The sequence below is a fragment of the Corythoichthys intestinalis genome, chromosome 8 (genome assembly GCF_030265065.1).
Source record: "Corythoichthys intestinalis isolate RoL2023-P3 chromosome 8, ASM3026506v1, whole genome shotgun sequence".
Classification (NCBI taxonomy): domain Eukaryota; kingdom Metazoa; phylum Chordata; class Actinopteri; order Syngnathiformes; family Syngnathidae; genus Corythoichthys; species Corythoichthys intestinalis.
Window position 1 is genome coordinate 12476317 of NC_080402.1, and position 23262 is coordinate 12499578.

The 23262-nt window shown below is 38.8% G+C and overlaps 1 protein-coding gene across 4 annotated transcripts in view; it reads right to left on the minus strand.

Annotated features, from left to right (window-relative positions):
- Window positions 1–23262, minus strand: part of helz (helicase with zinc finger) — a 66319-nt gene that overhangs the window by 33933 nt on the left and 9124 nt on the right. For 2 of the 4 annotated variants that reach the window (XM_057842975.1, XM_057842977.1), the window contains 11 exons: window positions 11087–11317; window positions 10972–11008; window positions 8910–9034; window positions 6397–6453; window positions 5578–5629; window positions 5414–5489; window positions 3157–3355; window positions 2344–2451; window positions 718–859; window positions 433–588; window positions 60–330 (listed from right to left, as the gene is read on the minus strand). In XM_057842975.1, the coding sequence (XP_057698958.1) occupies window positions 60–330; window positions 433–588; window positions 718–859; window positions 2344–2451; window positions 3157–3355; window positions 5414–5489; window positions 5578–5629; window positions 6397–6453; window positions 8910–9034; window positions 10972–11008; window positions 11087–11299 (1436 nt within the window). In that variant the 5' untranslated portion in view covers window positions 11300–11317. Of the gene's footprint in view, window positions 1–59; window positions 331–432; window positions 589–717; window positions 860–2343; window positions 2452–3156; window positions 3356–5413; window positions 5490–5577; window positions 5630–6396; window positions 6454–8909; window positions 9035–10971; window positions 11009–11086; window positions 11318–21390; window positions 22626–23262 lie in introns of those variants that run through there. The other 2 variants (XM_057842979.1, XM_057842978.1) reach the window with 2 other exon arrangements.

The window sequence follows — 23262 nt, forward strand, 5'->3', positions numbered from 1 at the left end:
ATTTTACTGCCGTGTTACACCTCTACCAAGTAACATAAAAATGGAAAAAAGTTACTCACTTGCTCACTTCTTTACATTGTGCAATCTCCTCTATATAGAGGAGATCATGTAGCCGGGCCTGGTAGTTTTCTCTGGTTAGAGTCTTGTCCAGAACTGACTGAGTGAAAAGCTGGTCAGCAGACAGTGGGATTTGATAGCGGGCAAGAAGACTGCGCTCCAGATCACACATGGTCTCATTAGGTGTGAATGCAACAAGAGTTTTACAGGAAGAGTCCCAACGTTTAGTAGTCATCAAGAGCTGCTGTCTGGCTGCCATCAAATGTTCTATATCTAGAAAACAAAACAAAACAAGTTTCAGAAATTCAGTTATTGTTGATTCTTTTCACTGCGTCCTCTATATTTATATACTAAAAAAAATATCTTTTGGCAAACCTTCAATAGAGGCAGCATCCACCATGATTCGCTGCATCAGCACTGGTTCTGAGCCAAAGTCAAAAACTATGGTTTGTCTGAAGGTGCCAAAGATCTCTGTGGTGAAGTCCACAGTGACCTTGTAGATGCAGTGATCAATGCCATTGTCTGCCACCGCTGTTTATTAAAATAAAATGAAATGAGAAAAAAAGCACAAAGGACTGAATTTGCTTGTACTTTTCTTAGTCCGTAAAACTTACTCTGTAATATACTCTGACTCGTGGCCATAATCTATAAAACCCATACCTGTTGATTCATTTTGTGGAGTCCACTCCTGAGAACCAGCGGACACAGTTTGTTGCTGCTCCCCAGCAGAGACCCCCTTGATGGAAAAGTGTGGTCTGTGGGCATCGTAGAGCAGTGCTATGCGATACAGTTTCCTGGGAGGCTGATCCAAAACAGAGTAGAAACGATGAATTACATATTTTGGTGTTTTTCTTTTTAAAGATTTATTTTTGTCCTGATTTTGTCCTTTTTGAAACACTTAGGCAACATCTGCGCATATCCAGACAGCTTCGAGTTCAGGAGTGGAAGACAACTAAAACACTGAACTGTAAATCTCCCTGGTACATGTCAGGTAAAAAGACAGGTAACTAATTTTAAGAAGGAAGTACAGTGGTACCTCTACATACGAAGTTAATTCGTTCCAGGAGCTTGTTTGTAAGTCGAAATGGTCGTATGTCGAGCAGGATTTTCCCATAAGAATACATTGTAATTCCATTAGGGCTGCAGCTATCGAATATTTTAGTAGTCGATTAATCGATGGAGTAGTTAGTTCTAATAATTGAGTAATCGGGATAAGGAACATGAAAAATTAAAATACCTCAGCTGAGCCTCAAACGGTATAATTTTTTTTTGTTTTAAATGAGGATCTATGTACAACAAAATAACATTTGGCTAACTTACATAGAAAAAGTCCGCTAGCTTAAATGCTATAAAATGCTAAGGTTTTTTTTACAATGGTCTTAACAAATGGTTCAGGCACATATTCCCACGAAAATGGCTAAATATACCTATAAACTAAATTCTTAATGCATTAAAAAACGTTAGCTCAAACAAAAACTTAGCTTACGTTTGTCTTAACAGGGAGCAGTTGGATTCAGCCATGTGAACAGAGGCAGACCAGAGGGCAGTGTATCCACCCTAATCAATAAAACTAATTGCAAACACTTTCAAAATAAACCATTACGCCACTTTTATTAAACGAATACTCAAAGCAACAACATTTAATTCAAATATTTTTTTGTAATCGAATACTCGAGTTAATCGATTAATCGTTGCAGCACTAAATTCCATTAATTCATTCCACAGCCCCAAATCCTATACTAAATCCTTAATAAATACTGCTGTTACTATTGCAAATAGCAATTACAAAGAGCAAAACAAATAAATTATGAATACAAATGAAAATAACAATAATATAATAATAGCAATAATAATAATGTTAATACCTGTAATAATGTAACGAATCAGATTCTAATTTGACAGACTTTTTTTCCTGTACCTGAACGCACCGCGGGGCTGACTTTATTTTCTGTTTCAATCCCGGCGTCAACAGCAGACTCGAGCCGAGTTGATGGAATAAATGATTAGAAACCTGACAAAGCTGGTGACTGTAATTACTGTTGCCAAATGATTTGGTTCCTGGTAAAAATCAGCTGTTAAAGTGTGATCATGGAACGATGTTTTACACTGGAGAGCATCTTATACACTTAAAATGATGTTTAGTGAAATAGGGTGCACAATGGCTGCAATCAACCAAATTTATGTGATTCAGTCTGAACTGCAAAATTTTTCCATTCAGTAGTACTGGCATTAAACAATTTCTTGTATTTAACATAGTGGTGGTGGGGGTGAATAACATTTTCCTACCTTGCAGACCAATGAAAAGGTCCACGAGTGGAAGGATTTTTTGGTGGTGACGGTAAGAGAAAGGCTTGAACTGGTTTCAACACTGACTCCTTCTAAACAGTCACTAAGCTGGAAAGAGAAAAATAGGTGAAATTCCTGAATACATTAATTTGAAATGTATGTTACTTCTACACAGCGCCGGCCCAGCCTATATGCAGACGATGCAGCTGCTTAGGGCCCCTGACCACTAGGGGGCCCCCAATCTGGCAATTGTTTAATTTATATTCTATTTTTTTTTACTACAGTTTGCTTTATTTGACTTTGTGAGTTTTGATACTTGATTACAAGCTTAAAAAAATATAAGTTCTTCCTCAACTTCTTTCTTTCCTCTTTTAGAAAAAGGTTTGGCGCTATCTACTGTAAGTACTGACAATCATTTGGGGTGAGAAGTTTGAAGTATGCAGTGCAACACAATCTGATTAATATACAAAATATGGACGTATGGCTTGAATTGCATGTATGGGTTTCACAGTACACTGTGACAAAATGGTGGGCCAAAAATATGGGTCCCTTTGCATTATTTTGCTTAGGGCCCCCAAATGGCCTGGGTCGGCCCTGCTTCTACAGAGAAATAAAGGCTCACAGTTGACAAACAATAACGACACCCACTGATCCGAACCCCAAAAAGAGCAAAGAAATACCCCAAAAGGAATTATTGTAAAGGGCCACAGATTGATTGTGTTGGTACTTAATACACATTATGTACCTTCAGCACAGTATCTGCTGTATTAAGTTTTGTATTTGCTGTTTTTTTTAATTGACTGAGAAACGTACCACTTTCTCTGGGGACAGCGAGTTCATCCACTTCTCTATTAGTGTCTCCATGTAATTTTCAGTAAAGTGTTTGCTCTCCTGCTGTTGCTTGAGACGGATGAGGCGTGATGCGTAGCGTTTCTGCCATTCCATCAGCTCCTCCTGGGAGTGGGCTGACGTGCACTGTGCCCCGTACCGACACAGACCCTGTTCTAAGTACCTAAAGAAGACGCGAACAGTGTGATTATATATATCGCTCCAACTTCCCGTTTAGGTTATCAGATTTGCCTCATCACTTTCATAAATTTTTATTCACATTATATACGAATTTAACAAGTCGTCCATGACAGTTTTGTAACATTTTCCTGCTAATTTGAAAAACTTCAATATAAAATGTTATTTGAGTGACTTTTATATCCTACAGGGAAGCTGATGGCAAACAATACTGGCAATAAAAGACCATAGACTTCATAATGTATTGACATGACATATTCCCCATTCACTGCTTCACGCCTTCCTGAAAGGGGCTGTCCAACACTCCGTTTCATTTATTAGCAGTCGGTCACATGCAGCAGCGAGCTAACACCGGATTTAGGTTGAAAAAGTAAAAAAAGCTGTGCTGCATACAAACAGGAAGGATTGTCTGAGGAGTGATTTGTTCGAGGATTCAAGGTAATTATTATACTTTTTTGTACCATGTATGCATTTTGAAACGTGAAAAAAATCAATAGGAGAAATTATCCGCTACAGCATTGGCTTTATACTTATACTTCTATACTACCTTACGTAAAGTAAATGCAACTGCACGTTTTTTTAATTGCGTTTAAGCAAGAATCGAGACTTTTTTACATCCATATCTATAAAGCATTCAGGGAGTTTAGTATTTATTCACAAGAATTTTCAACAGAAATGCTCTTTGTTCACATATGGCGGCCACTAATTTCCTTAATGACTAGCCTCATAGTTCGCAATATTTACATAAAATGCTACCTGCATGTTTTTTTTTGCTTTTAACCGAGAATCGAGACTGTTTTACGTCCATATCTATAAAGAATTCAGGGATTTAAGAATTAATTCCCAAGAAGTTTAAATAGAATAAGCTCTTTGTTTACATATGGCGGCCGCAAATTTCCTAAGTGACTAGCCTCATAGTTCGCAATATTTACGTAAAATAAATGCTACCCGCACGTTTTAATTTTTTTGCTTTTAACCAAGAATCGAGACTGTTTTACGTCCATATCTATAAAGAATTCAGGGATTTACGCATTTATCCACAAGAATTTCAACGTAAAAAGCTCTTTGTTGTGGACTTGTGGTAAGGCGGCGCCACAGTGAACTTAAAGACGAACTGCACATTCGACATATTTACTTAAAATAAATGCTACCTGCACGGTTTCTTTTGCTTTTAACCAAGAATCGAGACTGTTTTAAGTCCATATCTATAAAGAATTCAGGGATTTAAGCATTTATCCACAAGAATTTTCAACAGAAAAAGCTCTTTGTGTTTCCACTCGGTCAGCTTTGACAGAGATAGGCCCCCTATGAATCGGCCCCACGCCCCAGGTCCCGTCAATACATTATGAAGTCTATGGAAAGACTTGTTAAAGACATCCTAATCCCAGTGGCAAATGTGATATTCATAAGCAACTCATTATTCCATAAATCACTTTTTTTTTTTTTTTTGCTACCAGGCAAGTATTACATGCAACATTGGCTTGACATACCGTATTTTTCGGACTATAATAAGTCGGACCTGAGTATAAATCGCACCAGCCATAAAATGCCCAACAAAAAAGAAAAAACATAAGTCGCACCGGAGCATAAGTCGCATTTTTGGGGGAAATGTACTTGCTAAAATCAAACACATAGAACAGATATGTCATCTTGAAAGGCAATTTAGAATAAAATACAATAGAAAACAACATGCTGAATAAGTGTACAGTATGATGTTACATGATGCATGAACAACAAAATGCGAACGTGGCCGGTTTGTTAACGTAACATAGCTATTTAGAGTTATTCAGATAACTGTAGCATAAAGAACATGCTAACACGTTTACCCAATCGTCAGTGTCACTTCAAACACCAAAATAACATGTGAAATGATATAATCATGTGTTAATAATTTCACAAATAAGTCGCTCCATTGTATAAGTCGCACCCCCAGCCAAACTATGAAAAAAAAAACGACTTATAGTCCGTAAAATACGGTAATTTAAGTAACTCAATACTTACATCCAAACCCGTAATGGATTGATTACATGCTCATTTTAATTACCTTTTACAGAGGGTGTACTCCTCACTGCTGGTGACTCCACGAGGGGGGGGCCTGAACTGCCAGCCATCTTGGACCTCTGTCAGTAAACACAAAGTGAAACAGTCAATATTACTGAATGCTAAGCAGACCACAAAATTTGGGCTTTAGTGATAACTTTTGCCTACCCTCCTCCTGGTCATCTGTGTATTCTGGTGCCATCTCACTCTTCTTTAGAGCCTGATATACAAAATGATGGGTTAATGGTGAGGTAGACAAAGAGTCAATTACCATTTTGTCATGCTATTTCCACAGTATAAGCAAACAGCAGTCTGAATCGGAATTCATGCAGCAATTACGTCAGCAAAGGGCGAGAGAAGCAGGGAGCTATGGCAGCGATGATGGCGCAGTGCATTAGCTTTAGCGCCAAGATTGAACTCGTTTTTTAGGCAGGCGGGAGGCTTGACCACAGTCATAAGAAAAAAATTAAAAAGAATAAGCCTGAAAAAGCTCAGTTTTCTTTCTGTGCGCCAAATGAGCAATACGTCAATATTGCTTACATGGCCGAGGGCCAGGGAAAACTGACTGTATGTGTGTGCATCACGCACGCACAGTGCATGCGTGCGTTCAATCAATCGATGTAAACTTTGAAAATAAGACTAAACGGGGATTACTTATGCCTGCTGAGTCCACATTTTGGAAATCAAAATATGATCACCCTAGAATGATGTAGAGCCAGCATGTGTAGTCATTTGTTTTGATGCTTCCACTCATGCGGGTAAGTTTGCTCAGCGCATGTCGGACTGCGAGTTAGTGTGCATGCGTAATACTTGAAGGGGCTCAATGGACAAAGACACTCTGAACAGGCAGGCCAAAAAACATGGCAAAAAATTGGAATTGTCCAGTAAGACCTGCGCTATGAACCAGCCTAAGAGTTTGCGATTTCTATACGCGTTTCGTTATGGGAGGAGTAAGGATAGAGGTGTGTATGTCGACTTGGTACTGACCTCTATTTCTGAAAACAGTATCTTTAGTCTGGATATGTCTTTTGTAACAATGCCATTCTGTAAAAGAAAATGGAGAAAATCAACATGAACAAATGTGAATATGTACTTAAAGACACATTTGGTTAAGTATGTGTGCGGGTTGTTCCATAAAAACAATCATTAAATGTTTTAATATCTGCATCATTTCATGGCAGTGAGGGCTGAACAGATAATGTCTAAATAATTTACAATCTGATTTATCTTTATTCACTGATGACAGATGCCAACACAAATTACATGAAAATGATGGAACATCACACAGAGCATTAAGAGATGAGCATGATAAAACTCTGCCACCTACTGGCAGATTTCAAAGCAGCAGTAATTCATTCTATTGGAATGTAATCACAGTCAGAAAATGTGTTTTAATAATTGTGAATTGTGAAGTAAGAGCAGGGGTCAAAGTGGATTGGAACAGTCTGAAAAAAATTTGGGGGTGGAACGGTGCTTTGACCCCGAAAATACGACGGCAACTGTCAAACCTCCATGTTAAAAAAAACTGCCAGGGTGCCACACACGCATCTCCAAGCAGTAAACGGTCTATTAATGTCAGATTGACGTACACAACCCTAATAAATTGCTCGTGTAGCATTTGTATCATAAATGATACATTAAAAATTACATGCAGTTTTCGTGGTAAAACAAACTAAAGTGATCTTGAACACAATAAGGTTTATAATAAAAAATTTTCTCAAATAATGTCCAGAGATGCTTGTCTCAAACGTGATACATTTGTCAATATAGGTAATCCGCACTTACTTATTTTTGTTCATTTACCCAAGTTAAGCTACTTCTTTCTTTATAAAAAAAAAGTCAATATTTGCGTTATCTTTAATATATTCCATTTGACTGTGCATAATGTAAGTCATTTGTACTTATTTTTGTTAATATATGTTACCTTTTTTAAATAATAATATATAAGTCAATGTTATATTATCTGTAATTTTAATGTACTGTACATCCTATGTTCTGAAGTAGTTACAATTGAAGTTTTGCATTAAGATGTGAGGAAATAATAAATTAGGAAAAGGAGGTTTCTAATGTATTCCTTGTTACAGTAAGTGTACTACAATAGCCTAATGCATGTGTAAAACGTGTTGTGTTTTATAGGCTATGGTGGACTGGCATATGGGGATACAGGGGATTTCCCCGTTGGGCCGGTGTCTGGAGAAATAAGTAGGGTCGTAAAACTGCGGTCAAGCTAGCGGACATTCGTGTTCCTGTGCTAAAATGACCAGAAACTCAAATTAGCGCACCCGCATAATCCAAGCATTATGGTAAATGCTTTTCGAACAAGTGGCCAGGCAGTTGATTCCATGCGCTCCTGTTGTTCCCAAATCTTAAAAACACTCTCAACACTCTATAATATATAATGCCACCATTGTCATCATTTAAAAAATGAAATAAAGTCACCTGATCTTAAAACTGCTCTATCTACATGTGCATTAAGTGTGCTGTCACGTCAGTAAACTCTTATGTGATTCCCCTCAGCAACGGGTCATTTTAGTAGATGGTTGGTTACAATTCTCAATTTTGTGGTACTGTAAATCCAAAATTTTGAATAAATTCTGGCCAAGGTTAGTGAATATTAGTAGTAGACCTCTTTGATTACTCCCATACTCAAAACTATGCATTTTTACTGTCACAATATTTAGAAAAATGAATTAAAAGTCCTACATGTGTATTTTGATCGGGTTACAGATCTCATTTTCTTGTGGAACTGTAAATCCACAATTCTGAATAAATTCTGGCCTGGGTTGGTGAATATTAGTAGTGGACCTACCTGACTACTCACACACTCAAAAGTATGCATTTTTATTGTACGCATATTTAGAAAATTCTAATTAAAAGTCCTACATGTACACATTTATCAGATTACAGTTCTCTAATTAATGTTTTACTCATGTTATAGTTAATTGTATCAGTGGCCTGTTTACATTAAAATCACTATACTGTTGTAATTATTATTTATTATAGTATGTACGCTAACTAAGGGCTCGGGTTATAGTTGACTATATGATCATTGTCCCAAACAAATGTAGTTTTTTTTTTTTTTCATCAAGGTAAAGGTACAAGTAGTTGTGTTGCCGGCCGTATGGCTTCCAATACCGTCCATGAAGTAGGTCAGTCTTTCAATGAATCCCGGACCACTACCCCGCCCGAGTCTGCTCCTGCTGATAGGTGTAACTGCCAAAAGCAGTTTTCTTTCCATTTTTGTGGTTTTAGGAGGTTTGACCCCCCAAACCTTTAAAAAAAAAAATTTTTTTTTTTAATTCTGGCTACATGGCGACCTTTATATCAGAGAGTTCCGGCAAGAAATTCTAGCCACTTTCACCCTTGAGTAAGAGAGATGCTAGTCTGCTTGCTGGCTACAGCTGAGTTGCCCTTGAGTAAATAATCTTTCCATACCCCACGCCAAGTGATGTAGCACGCTCTGCGCACTTCTTTCACAGTATATTGTACTTTCAACATACCATGGGTTCTCCAAACAAGGCTTTGGAGAGGATGCTGGCCACCTCCTGCAGGCTGCCATCCAGCTGCATGGAGCGAAAGCTGGATTGGAGCAAACCGTCTCCACTAGTCCTATCTTCTGCCAGGACTAGGTTAGAACAAAAGGAAAGAACATCAGGAAAAAAATCATAAAAAAATATACTAGGATACAGTGGGGCAAATAAGAATTTAGTCAACCACCAATTGTGCAAGTTCTCCCACTTGAAAATATTAGAGGCCTTTAATTGTCAACATGGGTAAACCTCAACCAATGAGAGACAGAATGTGGAACCCCTTCCCCCCCACCAGAAAATCACATTGTTTGATTTTTAACGAATTTATTTGCAAATCATGGTGGAAAATAAGTATTTGGTCAATACCAAAAGTTCATCTCAATACTTCGTTATGTACCCTTTGTAGGCAATAACGGAGGTCAAACATTTTCTGTAACTCTTCACAAGCTTTTCACACACTGTTGCTGGTATTTTGGCCCATTCCTCCATGCAGATCTCCTCTAGAGCAGTGATGTTTAGGGGCTGTCGTTGAGCAACACGGACTTTCAACTCCCTCAACAGATTTTCTATGGGGCTGAGATCTGGAGACTGGCTAGGCCACTCCAGGACCTTGAAATGCTTCTTACGAAGCCACTCCTTTGTTGCCCTGGCTGTGTGTTTGGGATCACTGTCATGCTGAAAGACCCAGCCACGTCTCATCTTCAATGCCCTTGCTGATGGAAGAAGATTTTCACTCAAAATCTCTCGATACATAGCCCCATTCATTCTTTCCTTTACACAGATCAGTCCTGGTCCCTTTGCAGAAAAAGAGCCACAAAGCATGATGTTTCCACCCCCATGCTTCACAGTGGGTATGGTGTTCTTCGGATGCAATTCAGTATTCTTTCTCCTCCAAACACGAGAACCTGTGTTTCTACCAAAAGGTTCTATTTTGGTTTCATCTGACCGTAACACATTCGCCCAGTCCTCTTCTGGATCATCCAAATGCTCTCTAGCAATCCGCAGACGGGCCTGGACGTGTACTTTCTTCAGCAGGGGGAAACGTCTGGCTGTGCAGGATTTGAGTCCCTGGCGCCGCATTGTGTTGCTGATAGTAGTCTTTGTTACTGTGGTCCAAGCTCTCTGTAGGTCATTCACTAGGTCCCCCCGTGTGGTTCTGGGATTTTTGCTCACCGTTCTTGTTGTCATTTTGACGCCACGGGGTGAGATCTTGCATGGAGCCCCAGATTGAAGGAGATTATCAGTGGTCTTGTATGTCTTCCATTTTCTAATAATTGCTCCCACAGTTGATTTCTTTACACCAAGCGTTTTACCTACTGCAGATTCAGTCTTCCCAGCCTGGTGCAGGTCTACAACTTTGTCTCTGTTGGCCTTCGACAGCTCTTTGGTCTTGGCCATAGTGGAGTTTGGAGTGTGACTGACTGAGGTTGTGGACAGGTGTCTTTTATACCGATAATGAGATAAAACAGGTGCCATTAATACAGGTAACGGGTGGAGCCTCGTTAGACCTCGTTAGAAGAAGTTAGACCACTTTGACAGCCAGAAATCTTGTTTGTAGGTGACCAAATACTTATTTTCCACTCTAATTTGGAAATACATTCTTTAAAAATCAAACAATGTGATTTTCTGTTTTTTTTCCACATTCTGTCTCTCATGGTTGAGGTTTACCCATGTTGAAAATTACAAGCCTCTCTAATCTTTTCAAGTAGGAGAACTTGCACAATTGGTGGTTGACTAAATACTTATTTGCCCCACTGTTTATATATATATATCACAAAATTTCAGTGCATATGCAAAATTTGGCCTTTATTTGGACTGCTTTCCACAATCTGCATCCAAATAAACAACAGGTTTAGTTTCTATATAAATTTGATCAATCAAAACGAGTGGCAAGATTTTACAGTGTTGTGAAAAAGGGTGTGTCATAACTATGGTAAGGGAAAGAAAAATGAAAGATTGAATTCCAAAGTTAAAGTAGAAAATGTGCAGTTCAAATGGCTATAATCAACAAGTTCCTTAGCAAAATGCTTACCATGTTTGCAGTCATGATCTGCTTCATCATATTTTTTCTGTTGGAGGTGAGAAGATTAAACAACAGTGTAAACATGTTGAATTCTATGGTGTGTGGCCAAACTCAGCCTACTCACCAACTGAAGAAAGGCAGCAATACGGTAAAGCAGGGCACGACTGCGGAGGCTTTCGGAAGGCTGGCTTGGCGAGAGGGCGGTGCCAGTGGATTGGACTTGGGGTGCAAGGACCGCCAAGGTGTCCGTGCTGTGACTGACTACCGCCTCATACTCCCGCCTGACTAACGATCTGCTGGCTTCTTCACATGATTTTTCCGCTCTCCTGTCCGCCATGACTCAGGGACAAAACTTCTGGAGGAAAAAAAAAAACCTTTGCATTATGTGTGGCACAAATAAATAACAAAACACTTTCAAATCTAAACTTTTCCATCCTCTAGGTTCTCAAAATGGGTTCCTTTGATGAGCCCTTCATCTTATCAAATAAAAATATGACACTGTACCAGACGAGGTAAATTGGAACTCTCGGAAGCTCACGGCATCGTGAGCAAACACATTTTAATGATGGAGCTTCTTTTCATTCACTGATTGACGCAAACACTGCAGGATCTCTCTAGATGTCCTGGTTGAGTGGCTAGCTCATATTATAGTGGAAAACTAGTATTTTTGGTATAAAATCATCACATCATTAACGTGTAATCATTTTAAATTCACACATTTTATTAAATACAATGACTGATTAGAAAATTGCTGGCAAACAGTTTTGTTAATAATGGCGTTAGAGTATAACGGTGTTACCTTTTTCAGTAGTGAGTAATCCAATTACTTTTCTCATCTTTGCAACGCCGTTACCCTTACTGAGGATGTGGGTTTCCCCTAGGATTTTTTGAAGCTGCGGTGGTGGGCTGCCTCGGAGTTGGACCGCCTCACCATGTCGTGACAAGGCAAAATTGTGTCATATCATGACAAATTAATTTTTTTTTTCACATTTTGTTTCCCAAGAAGAACCATAGCAAACATCTATTTGAAATATTTCATTAGCCAGGCTAATGTTGTAGCTCTCAGCTACGGGTACATGTACGTAAAACGCGTAGCTGATTACAGCTACATTACCCTACGTAATAATACGACATTTTCTTGTAGCAATAGTGCTACTTAGATCTCATAGTCCTTCTTTTTCCTTTTATTTGGCCCTAATAAGTATTACATTAACACAACAATACTAGTCCTTCTGTTAATGGATCAATGGCGTAGGTTTGCATAGGGACATTAGGGCCATAACACTAGGAACTTTTCAGGTGCTGAAATTGTCCCCACCAACTTTTAGGCAACCTTATTTGAAATATATAATGAGTTCAGTTATAGAGGTCATTTAGATTGTCTTCACATATTTTGTAAGGATAAAATTGACCCTACCATTATCAAGTGAATTACCGTATTGGCCCGAATATAAGACTGCCCTGATTATAAGACGACCCCCTCTTTTTCAAGATTCAAGTTCGAAAAAAAGACTTTTTGAACACCGAATTAATTTTTATACAGAAAATAATTACAGTACATCCGAACCAAATGATTATAACAATATATTTGAGGAAAAGGGATGTTATTTTGCCTCATTCAAATCTCAATATCTGAACATTTAAATATGTAAACTAAAGTGCAATCACATTCTTAAATGAATGGCTTCTGGTTTTTGACATGTAAATAAACCAATCTATTGTGATAAAACAACAAAAACTCAATAACTGCATTAACCATCAAAGTGAAGTCTAACTGACTGTAGTCTTGAAACAAATCTGAATAAGGAAAAACATTGCAATAAAAAATTGCAAACTGGTTAAACTTGAGAGAAGCCGAGATCTGTCATGAGAGAACATCGCTTCAATGATATCTGGCGCCATCTAGCGTTGTGAATGGGGAGAGTAGTTGAGCTCTGTCGTGACAGAACATCGCCTCAATGATATCTGGCGCCATCTAGCGTCGTGAATGAGTATAATGTCTAGACCGCGAATATAAGACGACCGCTTATTTTTCAGTCTTATTTCAATGCAAAAAACACTGTCTTATACTCGGGCCAATACGGTACTTTCATTAAGTTCAGACTTACAATGACACCATTTTTTTCTCTCTCAAACGCACGTTTGATTGGCTCATGACTAGTTAAATTCCCTTGTTTTCAGTGTAAATCTAATAGAAATAGGTGAAATGATCTGCCAGTGCTTCAAGTGAATTTTAGTCAGATTTCTTGAAATAAAAATAGCTATCTAAGAAATAATCTTAACATTCTTATTTTAAGCAAAAAAAAGTGAGTATATTTAATCTTTAAAAAGAAAAAAAAAAAGAAAAAAAAAGCTTTTTTTCTTCAGAAATGTTCTTAACTCAAGAAGTGATATTGGTCAAAACATTATTTGAAATCATTTCCCCCCCTTGATTTTGGTGAAAAATGACCAACCTTTAAATGTATGGGCTTAAAGAGCATACGACACCAGAAAAAAAGTCTTAAATGGCATTATTATGTGAATTAGAATCATATTTTGAGACAATTCGACTATACACAACAATTTAGCAAAGCGCAGATGACGAGAAATTAGTCTTTTAATCTGCCGGTTAGCCACGCCTACAATTATAGGGCTTTAGCGTCCCCAACAGGTGGATGACGTCAGCGGTAGACTAGGCTCATCGGTTTTACTATTCAGCCCATTGAGGGGGAATTGTTCAGAACGAGGAAAACGAGACGAAGAGAGCTGCAAAATGTCATTGTTTCAGTCTCTTTACTCCCAATATTTTTACAGGATATTCTTTTTATCCAAGTATTTTTCCCCAATAGCTATATAAATGGCTTGAGAAGGACCAGTCAGCCCGTCGAGGGGGAACTATTCACAATGAGGAAAACGCGACGAAGAGAGCGGCAAAATGTCATTGTTTCTGTCTCTTTACTTCAATATTTTTACAGGATATTCTTTTTACCCAAGTACTCTCCCCAATTGCTAAATAAATGGCATGGTCATGACAAATAACTTGTGCTAAATGGAATATAAAATAATAAAAATCCATTTATTCAAGACGACATGGCAAAATTACTCCATAATGGTCAAAACAGTCGACTTTACCTTTACTGTCACACCTCCCGAACGATATTTTATGACACCTAAATCGGACATATGTCATTTCCCTTCCCCGGCTTCGGAGAATGTAAACAGACCAGAAGGAGTGACAGCTAGCCGACATGCTAACCCGAACCGAGGGATGTTTCAAAGTCTTCGAAGTGGAAAATCAAACATAACTAGCCTGGATTATTTGACATGACGACCCGGTTGTCGAGTTTCTTTGTGGATCGGCAAACCGCCCGGCGGAGAGCAATTTACAGTTCGTTCCCTGGAGGAGGGTGGCTGGAATTGTTGTGCAGCTACCGTGCTAACAGCTAACTGCTAATGAGCGTGAGGATAGCTTTTTACATGCCTATCAATGATCAAACGTAAGTAGTCCTTTATTTAAAGGAATTTTATAGTGTTTACTTTGTAATCACTGTATTCGTATTTGACATAATACAAAACAAGATGTTTACTCACTTCCTCGTAAGTCCAATGGTCCCACAGTAAATATCCACGGTGAATGGGAACCTTTTGAAACTCCAAAAAGGCGCATACGCCTCTCCCGCATACAGAATGATTTTTCTGCAGCCGTTTGGCTGGCGTGATGCAAAAAATAAAAGTATTAATCCGCAAAATCAGCTGAATCCTTCGTCCTCATACACAACAGTACACTGTAGCGTGAAGAGGACGTCTTCTACCGTACACGTCACAGCGCCCTCCTCCTCAATGCGAGACCGAAGCCGGAAGTCACTCATTTTCCTGGCGCGGGATTCAAAAAACTAAATAAATATAGCGATCGCTTCCACACACATCCAAGCGGTCCATATCATTCAGGAGCATAAAATACCGCGTGTATTATGAAATAAACATGCTTTTTCGTGTCACAAGCACTTTAATAAGAACAAATGGTAATATTTACCAAAAGTAAATTGAATAATCTGACCCATTAATCTGTTAGTCTTTAACATTCAAAACAAGTGAGAAAAAAATTATTCGAAGAGATTTAAGAAAAATCATCAGATTAAAACGTTATACATTTGCAGTGTGAAAGTTAGTACAAGTCAATACAGATTTATTTTTGCATTGATCATTTAGCCTATCAATTAATTAGGTTCATAATGGTGAGAAATGTAGCCCTGACCCCAATAAGTGATATTGTTCAAAACATTATTTGAAATCATTTTCCCCCTTGATGTTGGTGAAAAATGACCAACCTTTAAATGTATGGGCTTAATAAAAACAAATGGTAATATTTACCTAAAATAAATTGAATAATCTGACCCGTTAATCTGTTAGTCTTGAACACTCAAAACAAGATAGAAAAAAATTATTCGAATAGAATTAAGAAAAATCATCAGATTAAAACGTTATAAATTTGCAGTGTGAAAGTTAGTACAAGTTAATACAGACTTATTTTTGCATTGATCATTTAGCCTATTAATTAATTAGGTTCATATTGGTGAGAAATGTACCCCTGACCCACGTTCACCTAATCAGTTTGGTTTTATTAATGTCGTGTCCCCAGCAAAAAGTGTACATGCAGGTTATGCTGTTATATCGTCCCCTCCAATATTGAGACCAAACCTACGTCCTTGTAATGGGCCCATTTCAAGGTGTAGGGGGAAATTCTAATTTCCGTGAGAAGAGTTTTACTAGTTTCGTTGAGAAGGTTAATTAGTTTTTTGTTGTTGTTGTAGTTCATGAACTACATTTCCACACAAACGCACATCGAGGTACCATTTAGCTTAGCAAGGAGAGGTATTAAGAGACATTTTTCGAGATTCCCATAACTCGCGAAACTTGGGGAAAAAAGCGCATTCATCAAGGTTTCGTCAGCCGTGATAGCTTATGCCCTGCCCCTCTGCTATTGAATGCGTTGTTGACATCAGCTCGGCGGCACTTTGACCACCCGCTCGGCGCAAATTCATTCAAACTTGCCTTTCCGTCCAAGACGGCCGTCCACCGCTCACTTTAGCCGAAAAGTCTGATCCAAAATACCAATCCGATCCAAAAAGATTAACTTTCGCAACACGCGACCGCTATCTCCTTCTCGCTTCCAACTACGTCACAGCTCCCCCGTCCGATCGTCTCTTAACACTTAGATGCATAAGTGGGTCAAAAATGACCCGGTGAGGTTGTTTTCTTGAAATATCTTCGGATTGAAAAATTGTTATCAATTCATATTCCAGGTAATCCTAAAAAAAAAACATGTTTTTGATATAATGCCATTCAAATTTTTGATGAACTTTTTGAACATTTGAAGAAACTGTCATATTTGTATTACTACCCTAATTTTCCACAAGTGGGTCAAAAACGACCCACATGCATTTTCTATGGAATCCAATGGGAATCCTTCATTCTTAATACATTTGGCTGTCAGGAATACATTTACCGTGGACCACACAGACTAGGTATGTAAAAAGTGACATCCCTTATGAAGATTATTTTACACAGCAAGAGCTGTTACAGTGGGGCAAATAAGTGTTTCGTCAACCACCAATTGTGCAAGTTCTCCTACTTGAAAAGATTAGAGAGGTCTGTAATTGTCAACATGGGTAAACCTCAACCATGAGAGACCGAATGTGGAAAAAAAGTCAGATTGTTTGATTTTTAAAGAATTAATTTCCAAATTAGAGCAGAAAATAAGTATTTGGTCACCTACAAACAAGCAAGATTTCTGGCTGTCAAAGAGGTCTAACTTCTTCTAACGAGGTCTAACGAGGCTCCACTCGTTACCTGTATTAATGGCACCTGTTTTAACTCATTATCGGTATAAAAGATACCTGTCCACAACCTCAGTCAGTCACACTCCAAACTCCACTATGGCCAAGAGCAAAGAGCTATCGAAGGACAGCAGAGACAAAGTTGTAGACCTGCACCAGGCTGGGAAGACTTAATCTGCAATAGGTAAAACTCTTGGTGTAAAGAAATCAACTGTGGGAGCAATTATTAGAAAATGGAAGACGTACAAGACCACTGATAATCTCCCTCGATCTGGGGCTCCATGCAAGATCTCACCCCTTGGCGTCAAAATGATAACAAGAACGGTGAGCAAAAATCCCAGAACCACACGGCGGACCTAGTGAATGACCTACAGAGAGCTTGGACCACAGTAACAAAGGCTACTATCAGTAGCACAATGCGCCCCCAGGGACTCAAATCCTGCACTGCCAGACGTGTCCTCCTGCTGAAGAAAGTACACATCCAGGCCTGTCTGCGGTTCGCTAGAGAGCATTTGGATGATCCTGAAGAGGACTGGGAGAATGTGTTATGGTCAGATTAAACCAAAATAGAACTTTTTGGTAGAAACACAGGTTCTCGTGTATGTAGCCGAAGAACACCATACCCACTGTGAAGCATGGGGGTGGAAACATCATGCTTTGGGGCTGTTTTTCCTGCAAAGGGACCAGGACGACTGGTCTGTGTAAAGGAAAGAATGAATGGGGCCATGTATCAAGAGATTTTGAGTGAAAATCTCCTTCCATCAGCAAGGGCATTGAAGATGAGACGTGGCTGGATCTTTCAGAATGACAATGATCCTAAACACATTGCCAGGGCAACAAAGGAGTGGCTTCGTAAGAAGCATTTCAAGGTCCTGGAGTGGCCTAGCCAGTCTCCAGATCTGAACCCCATATAAAATCTTTGGAGGGAGTTGAAAGTCCATGTTGCACAATGACAGCCCCAAAACATCACTGCTCTAGAGGAGATCTGCATGGAGGAATGGGCCAAAATACCAGCAGCAGTGTTTGAAAAGCTTGTGAAGAGTTACAGAAAACATTTGGCCTCCATTATTGCCAACAAAGGGTACATAACAAAGTATTGAGATGAACTTTTGGTATTGACCAAATACTTATTTATTATAAATTCTTTAAAAATCAAAAAAACACATTCTGTCTCTCATTGTTGAGATTTACACATGTTGACAATTACAGGTTTCTGTAATATTTTCAAGTGGGAGAACTTGTACAATTAGTGGTTGACTAAATACTTATTTGCCCCACTGTATGTGTACTGTAAGTATTATGTCCGTATAGTATTTTGTGTGTGTGTCTTTCATGACACTTTTTATTATTATTTATCAACAAATTAACTAACTTCATAACTAGCTAGTTAACTAAAGCTAGGTTCATACCGCAGGTCCTAATGCACAATGCCGATTTTTTGTCATATGTTTTTTTTTTGTGTGTGTGCGCCCGTTCAGAATGCCTTTGTCTATTGAATCTGTTCAAGTATCACATATGCGCTCTAATTCGCAGTCCGAGATGCGCTGAGCAAACTGGCCTGCTTGCGCAGGAGCATTGGAGCAGAGAGAAAACCGAGCATTGTCAGACTTGTCATCAACCCATTTTATTTTTTTATGACTGTTGTCCAGCCCGCTCCTTCCCCAAAAACCGTAGCGCCTTGTCTCTTTCGCTCTTTGCTGTATGAATTCCAATTTGGGGTACTTGACAGTTCAGACTGGAGCCACATTCTGGAAAAATGTGGCCCGAATGGGATTTTAACCACATACGAAAGTGACCTGGATCGAATTTGAAATGGTCCACTTTTATGCCACTTTTCCCGTCCAGTTGAGTCGGAAAAACACGAAAAAACCGGATTCGTGCATTAAGACCTGCGGTATGAACCTAGCCTAAGTTAGCTAACATTACTGTATATATATATATATATATATATATATATATATATTATATATAGATAGTGTATTTACTTATACAGCTACATATTGATCTATTGAAAACACTACTCTTATGTTTCCTTATCCAAAATGTCATATCTGCTAGATTTACAGCTGAAATGGTCCTGCAGATGTTGGATGATGGCGAGGCAGTGACGGGGTTGGACTCAAGTGTCCGAAATTTCTGTTGATGAGAACCCAGACTATTGTCCAGGTGGCAGTGGCAGTTGTCCACCTGGAAATTCAACTGAACAGGATCAATCTGACTCATAAGATTCCACTTTTGTGTCCTCTGAAGAAGAAAGTGTCCAAATCATGGCCAACAGAATGAGTTGGTAGGGCTCTTACTAGAGACAATTACCTCCCACCCAGGGCAGAACACAGAGCCACAATATCCTCAGAAATCGGTCAGTGCCTCCACAAGGGCTTAGCACCGCTGTCTCACCAAAAAGATGCATGGGAGCTCTTCATCATTGATGATAAAATACAAGGAAGGATAAAAGTCTATTGCTGTTCTGCCCCCCCCCCCCAAAAAAAGGTTAATTGAATCGAAGATATTTCAAGCATGAAATCATTCTTGTGTGGCCCTAAATATAATACTAATTAATATAAAAGTGATTATTCTTCACCAAAATGGCATAAAAACACATTGGTTCTAATATGGGTCACTTTTGACCCACCTATGGAAGAGTGTAGGGTCCAGTAACTTGTGCATCTAATGGTTTAGGGGGCTTCGTACAGTTACGGACATTACAATACACAAGGTTGCCGCTGAACCCTTCGCACTAGGCTGTCGCTAGTTTCAAACGGCCTTAAAAAAAAAAATTTTTTTTAAATAAAAAATCTGTTTTGCACGGCGTGGCCGCTTTTATTTTGGTGTGGCGGTGTGCCACAATATTTAATTTGTATGGGAAACCCTGAAAGGCGTGCCTTACTATGCTATACTACGTTGGTTGCATGACGCTAGAAAAGTCTGAGAGACATGGACTCACGGAGAAAGCAGAGCAGGAGTGGGGAGGAGGGAAGGACAGTTGTGACGCCGTTGCAAACGCTATGCTAGGTGGCTCCATAATACCTGACTGTAGCCGATAGCCTACAAACTACGCCCACATGATGCTACACTAAATATCACATGTATTTAGAACTAGATGCGAAATGATAAGACTTGCCGGTGTTAGTAAACGGCCGCAATCTTAAAGCAGTATATTTCCCAGGAAGGCTCTGTTGTAGAAAACCTTCCTAGCAAACCTAAGTAACTTTTTATCTGAAATACTCCTAAATCAGCAAAATCTGGACTTGAATCTATCTTTAAATGATGAGACCGTTTTAAAACTTTCACATGTCGAAAGTAGAACGGAACTAATGCAATAACGGAAGCGATTTTAACAAATTTATCGGTTGATTCACAACATTAAATGACTTACAAACATAACAAAGGTTACTATCTAGTTATTGCAAATCCCTGTGTCTAATTAAGTTCAGGGTAAAAAATTGGACTAGGGCCAATTGTCCCAAAAAACCCTTGAACTTTACACAGTGAGACCTATGTTTTTGTTTTTTGAATGAAAAAAAACAAACAAATAAGAAGACATGAAAAGTAACACCACTTACTTGGCCAAGTAACTAATTACTCTTACATTCAGGTAACAGAGTTATTAACTCAATTACTTTTTGGGAGAAGTAATTTGTAACTGTAATTACTTTTTTAAAGTAAGATTAACAACACTGCTGGCGACTGCGAGTCATTCTTTTTTTCTCCTCGTACAAAGCAGGTTGGTATCCTTGAAAGGAAAGCTATGTGTGAATCTCCTTCATTACACCACATCAGAAAGAAAACCTATCTTGACCCCCCTACGCCTCCTTACAATGATAGAAAATTATCCAAATCTCAACTTGCGCTCTATGACATCTAGTGATAGATAGCGTTTAAGAAAGACAGCTTTTAGCGTTAAACTGCTCTTCACGGCCACCCTTTCCTTCCAATTCAACACACATTATTTTAACCGACGTTAATCCTGACAAAACTAAACCAAAACTAAATCATTTCCAGCCAAGGGACTTCCTGAAACTGCATAAAATTCAGCAGATAGTGAACAGTCCCTCAAAAAAGTTGTAAGTTTCACTTCTTTTCAGGCAGTTTATTAACCTTACAGTTGATTTTGCCTGCACACAGAATGTCAATTACATAAACTGCATATTTAAATACAAAACAAATGCTAACACACAATGGAAAATGCCATGAGCACACTTCTTCCATCTTGCTGTACTTGAACCACCCTCACCAGTAAAGGGCAAGGCTCTCATAGATACCACAAGCACTAATATATGGAGGTAGTTACAGGTTAACCTAGTAGCTGTCAAACTGGAGACACCCATTGAAACCAACAACTAACCGCTAACATTCTGGCATTATAAAGTGTAAGGTTTTGCCCTTTGGCCCTGATTGAACTGCTCCTTTTAGAGTGTTTGCAACTGAAAGCAGAAGTATGATTTACACTGTGCAAAAAAAAACAACAGCAACACATTTTTAAATCACTATTTATTGATATATCAGACTGCATCTGTCATGTTGCAGGTTATATAGGATTACTACAATGATTTAACTTTGCCAAAAGCCACAATAATAATGAAGAGTATATCTTAGATTTGTTTTTGCTCACCTTATTCCAGATCAAAAAGTTTGGATCCATTTCATATTTATTGGCATTTCTGGCCAATGCCTCCACAGAGGTGGTGTGACCAAGTCAGGTTTGACAGTTGCCTCGCTCACACATGCCTCTTCAGATTTGCGCACAAATTTGCGAAGCGCTTAGGGTCATTGTCCATTTGGAGGACCCATTTGCGCACAGGTCTTAACTTCCTGGCTGATGCCTTTCTTCATGATGCCGTCTGTTATCAAGAGCTCCAGTTCTTGCTGCAGCAAAAACAGACCCACAACAAGACGCTACCAACTACATGCTTCACACGCGGTATGGTGTTCATCATTTACAAGCTTTCCTCTTTTTCCTCCAAATGTAACAGCGGTCATTATTAGGAGTGTGAGAAAATATCGAAATGGTGATATATCGAGATACTTTGTATCCCAAAAGGTTATCGATATGCTCCTGCCAAGAATCGAGATATCGTTTTAATAAGGTGTCAGTGTTTAAATAAAATGGACCAACAAGTTGCCACCAAAATCTTCCACCATAATAGTGTCTCCTAAGGCTGCCATTAACGGTGCTCGACGCCCAACCCATTTAGACTGGGAACGTTCGTTCATTCGAAATAGGGCTGCAGCTATCGATTATTTTAGTAGCCGATTAATCGATGAACTTTTTATTTAGAATAATCGAGTAATCGGATAAGGAACATAAAAAAATTAAAACACCTGAGCCTCACATGGTATATAAAAAAAAGAGGATCTATGTACAACAAAAGAACAATTGGCGAACTTACATAGCAAAAGTCCGCTAGCTTAAATGCTATAAAATACTAAAGTTTTTTACAATGCTCTTAACAAATGGCTCAGACACATATTCCAACAAAAAATGTCTAAATATACCTTTAAACTAAATTATGAATGCATTCAAAAAATCATTAGCTCAAACAAAAACAGCTTATGTTTGTCTTAACAGGGAGCAGATGAATTCAGCCATGTGAAATGAGGTAGACTAGAGGGCTGTGTATCCACTCAAATCAATGAAAATAAATGCAAACACTTTCAAAACAAACCATTACAACGCCACTTTAATTAAACGAATACTCGAAGCAGCAAAAATTAACTTGAATCTTTTTTCCTAATCAAATACTCAAGATGATCGATTAATCTTTGCAGCAGTAATTCGACACCAGAGCATTCGCAGTCATTCTGTCCGATTTTTCGGGGCATTTACAGGTCACTTGCTGTTCATTTACAGGTCATTTCCTGTTGAAATTGAGTCACTACCTAATCATTTGGGTGATTCCCAGGTCACTTCCTGTTCTATAACTCAAAATAAACAGCAAGTGACCCATAAAATACCCCCAAATCAACAAGAACTGAAAATCAACAGGTAATTGACCCTAAATGGCCCAAAATTACCTCATTGCCTGGCATTGGCTGCCAATGACTGCCATAGACATTCAATCTGTTTGAAGTGGGAGGGTGGCAGCGAATGAACATGCCACCCAACAGTGACTACTCGTGATAAACTCATTCCAATTCACAGCAGAAGCTTGTTTTACTGTTTATTAGTTGTTTGTAGAATATCCTAGAAGGATTTCCTAACCAATTGATCGATAATCGTCGTATCGCCATATCGTCAGATCATCGTTATCGTGAGCGTTGTATCGCAAATCGTATCGGATTGTGAGGTAACAAGAGGTTCCCTCTCCTAGTCATTATGTTCAAACGGCTTCACTATAGTTTGATCAGACCACAGGACATGTCTCCAGAAGTTGAGATCATTACCTTGGTGTCTTTTTGCAAACTGTAATCAAGCTTTATGTTTCTTCAGGACTAATGGCTTCTTTGTTGCCGAGTAGCCTTTCAGCCCATGTCGATGCAGAAC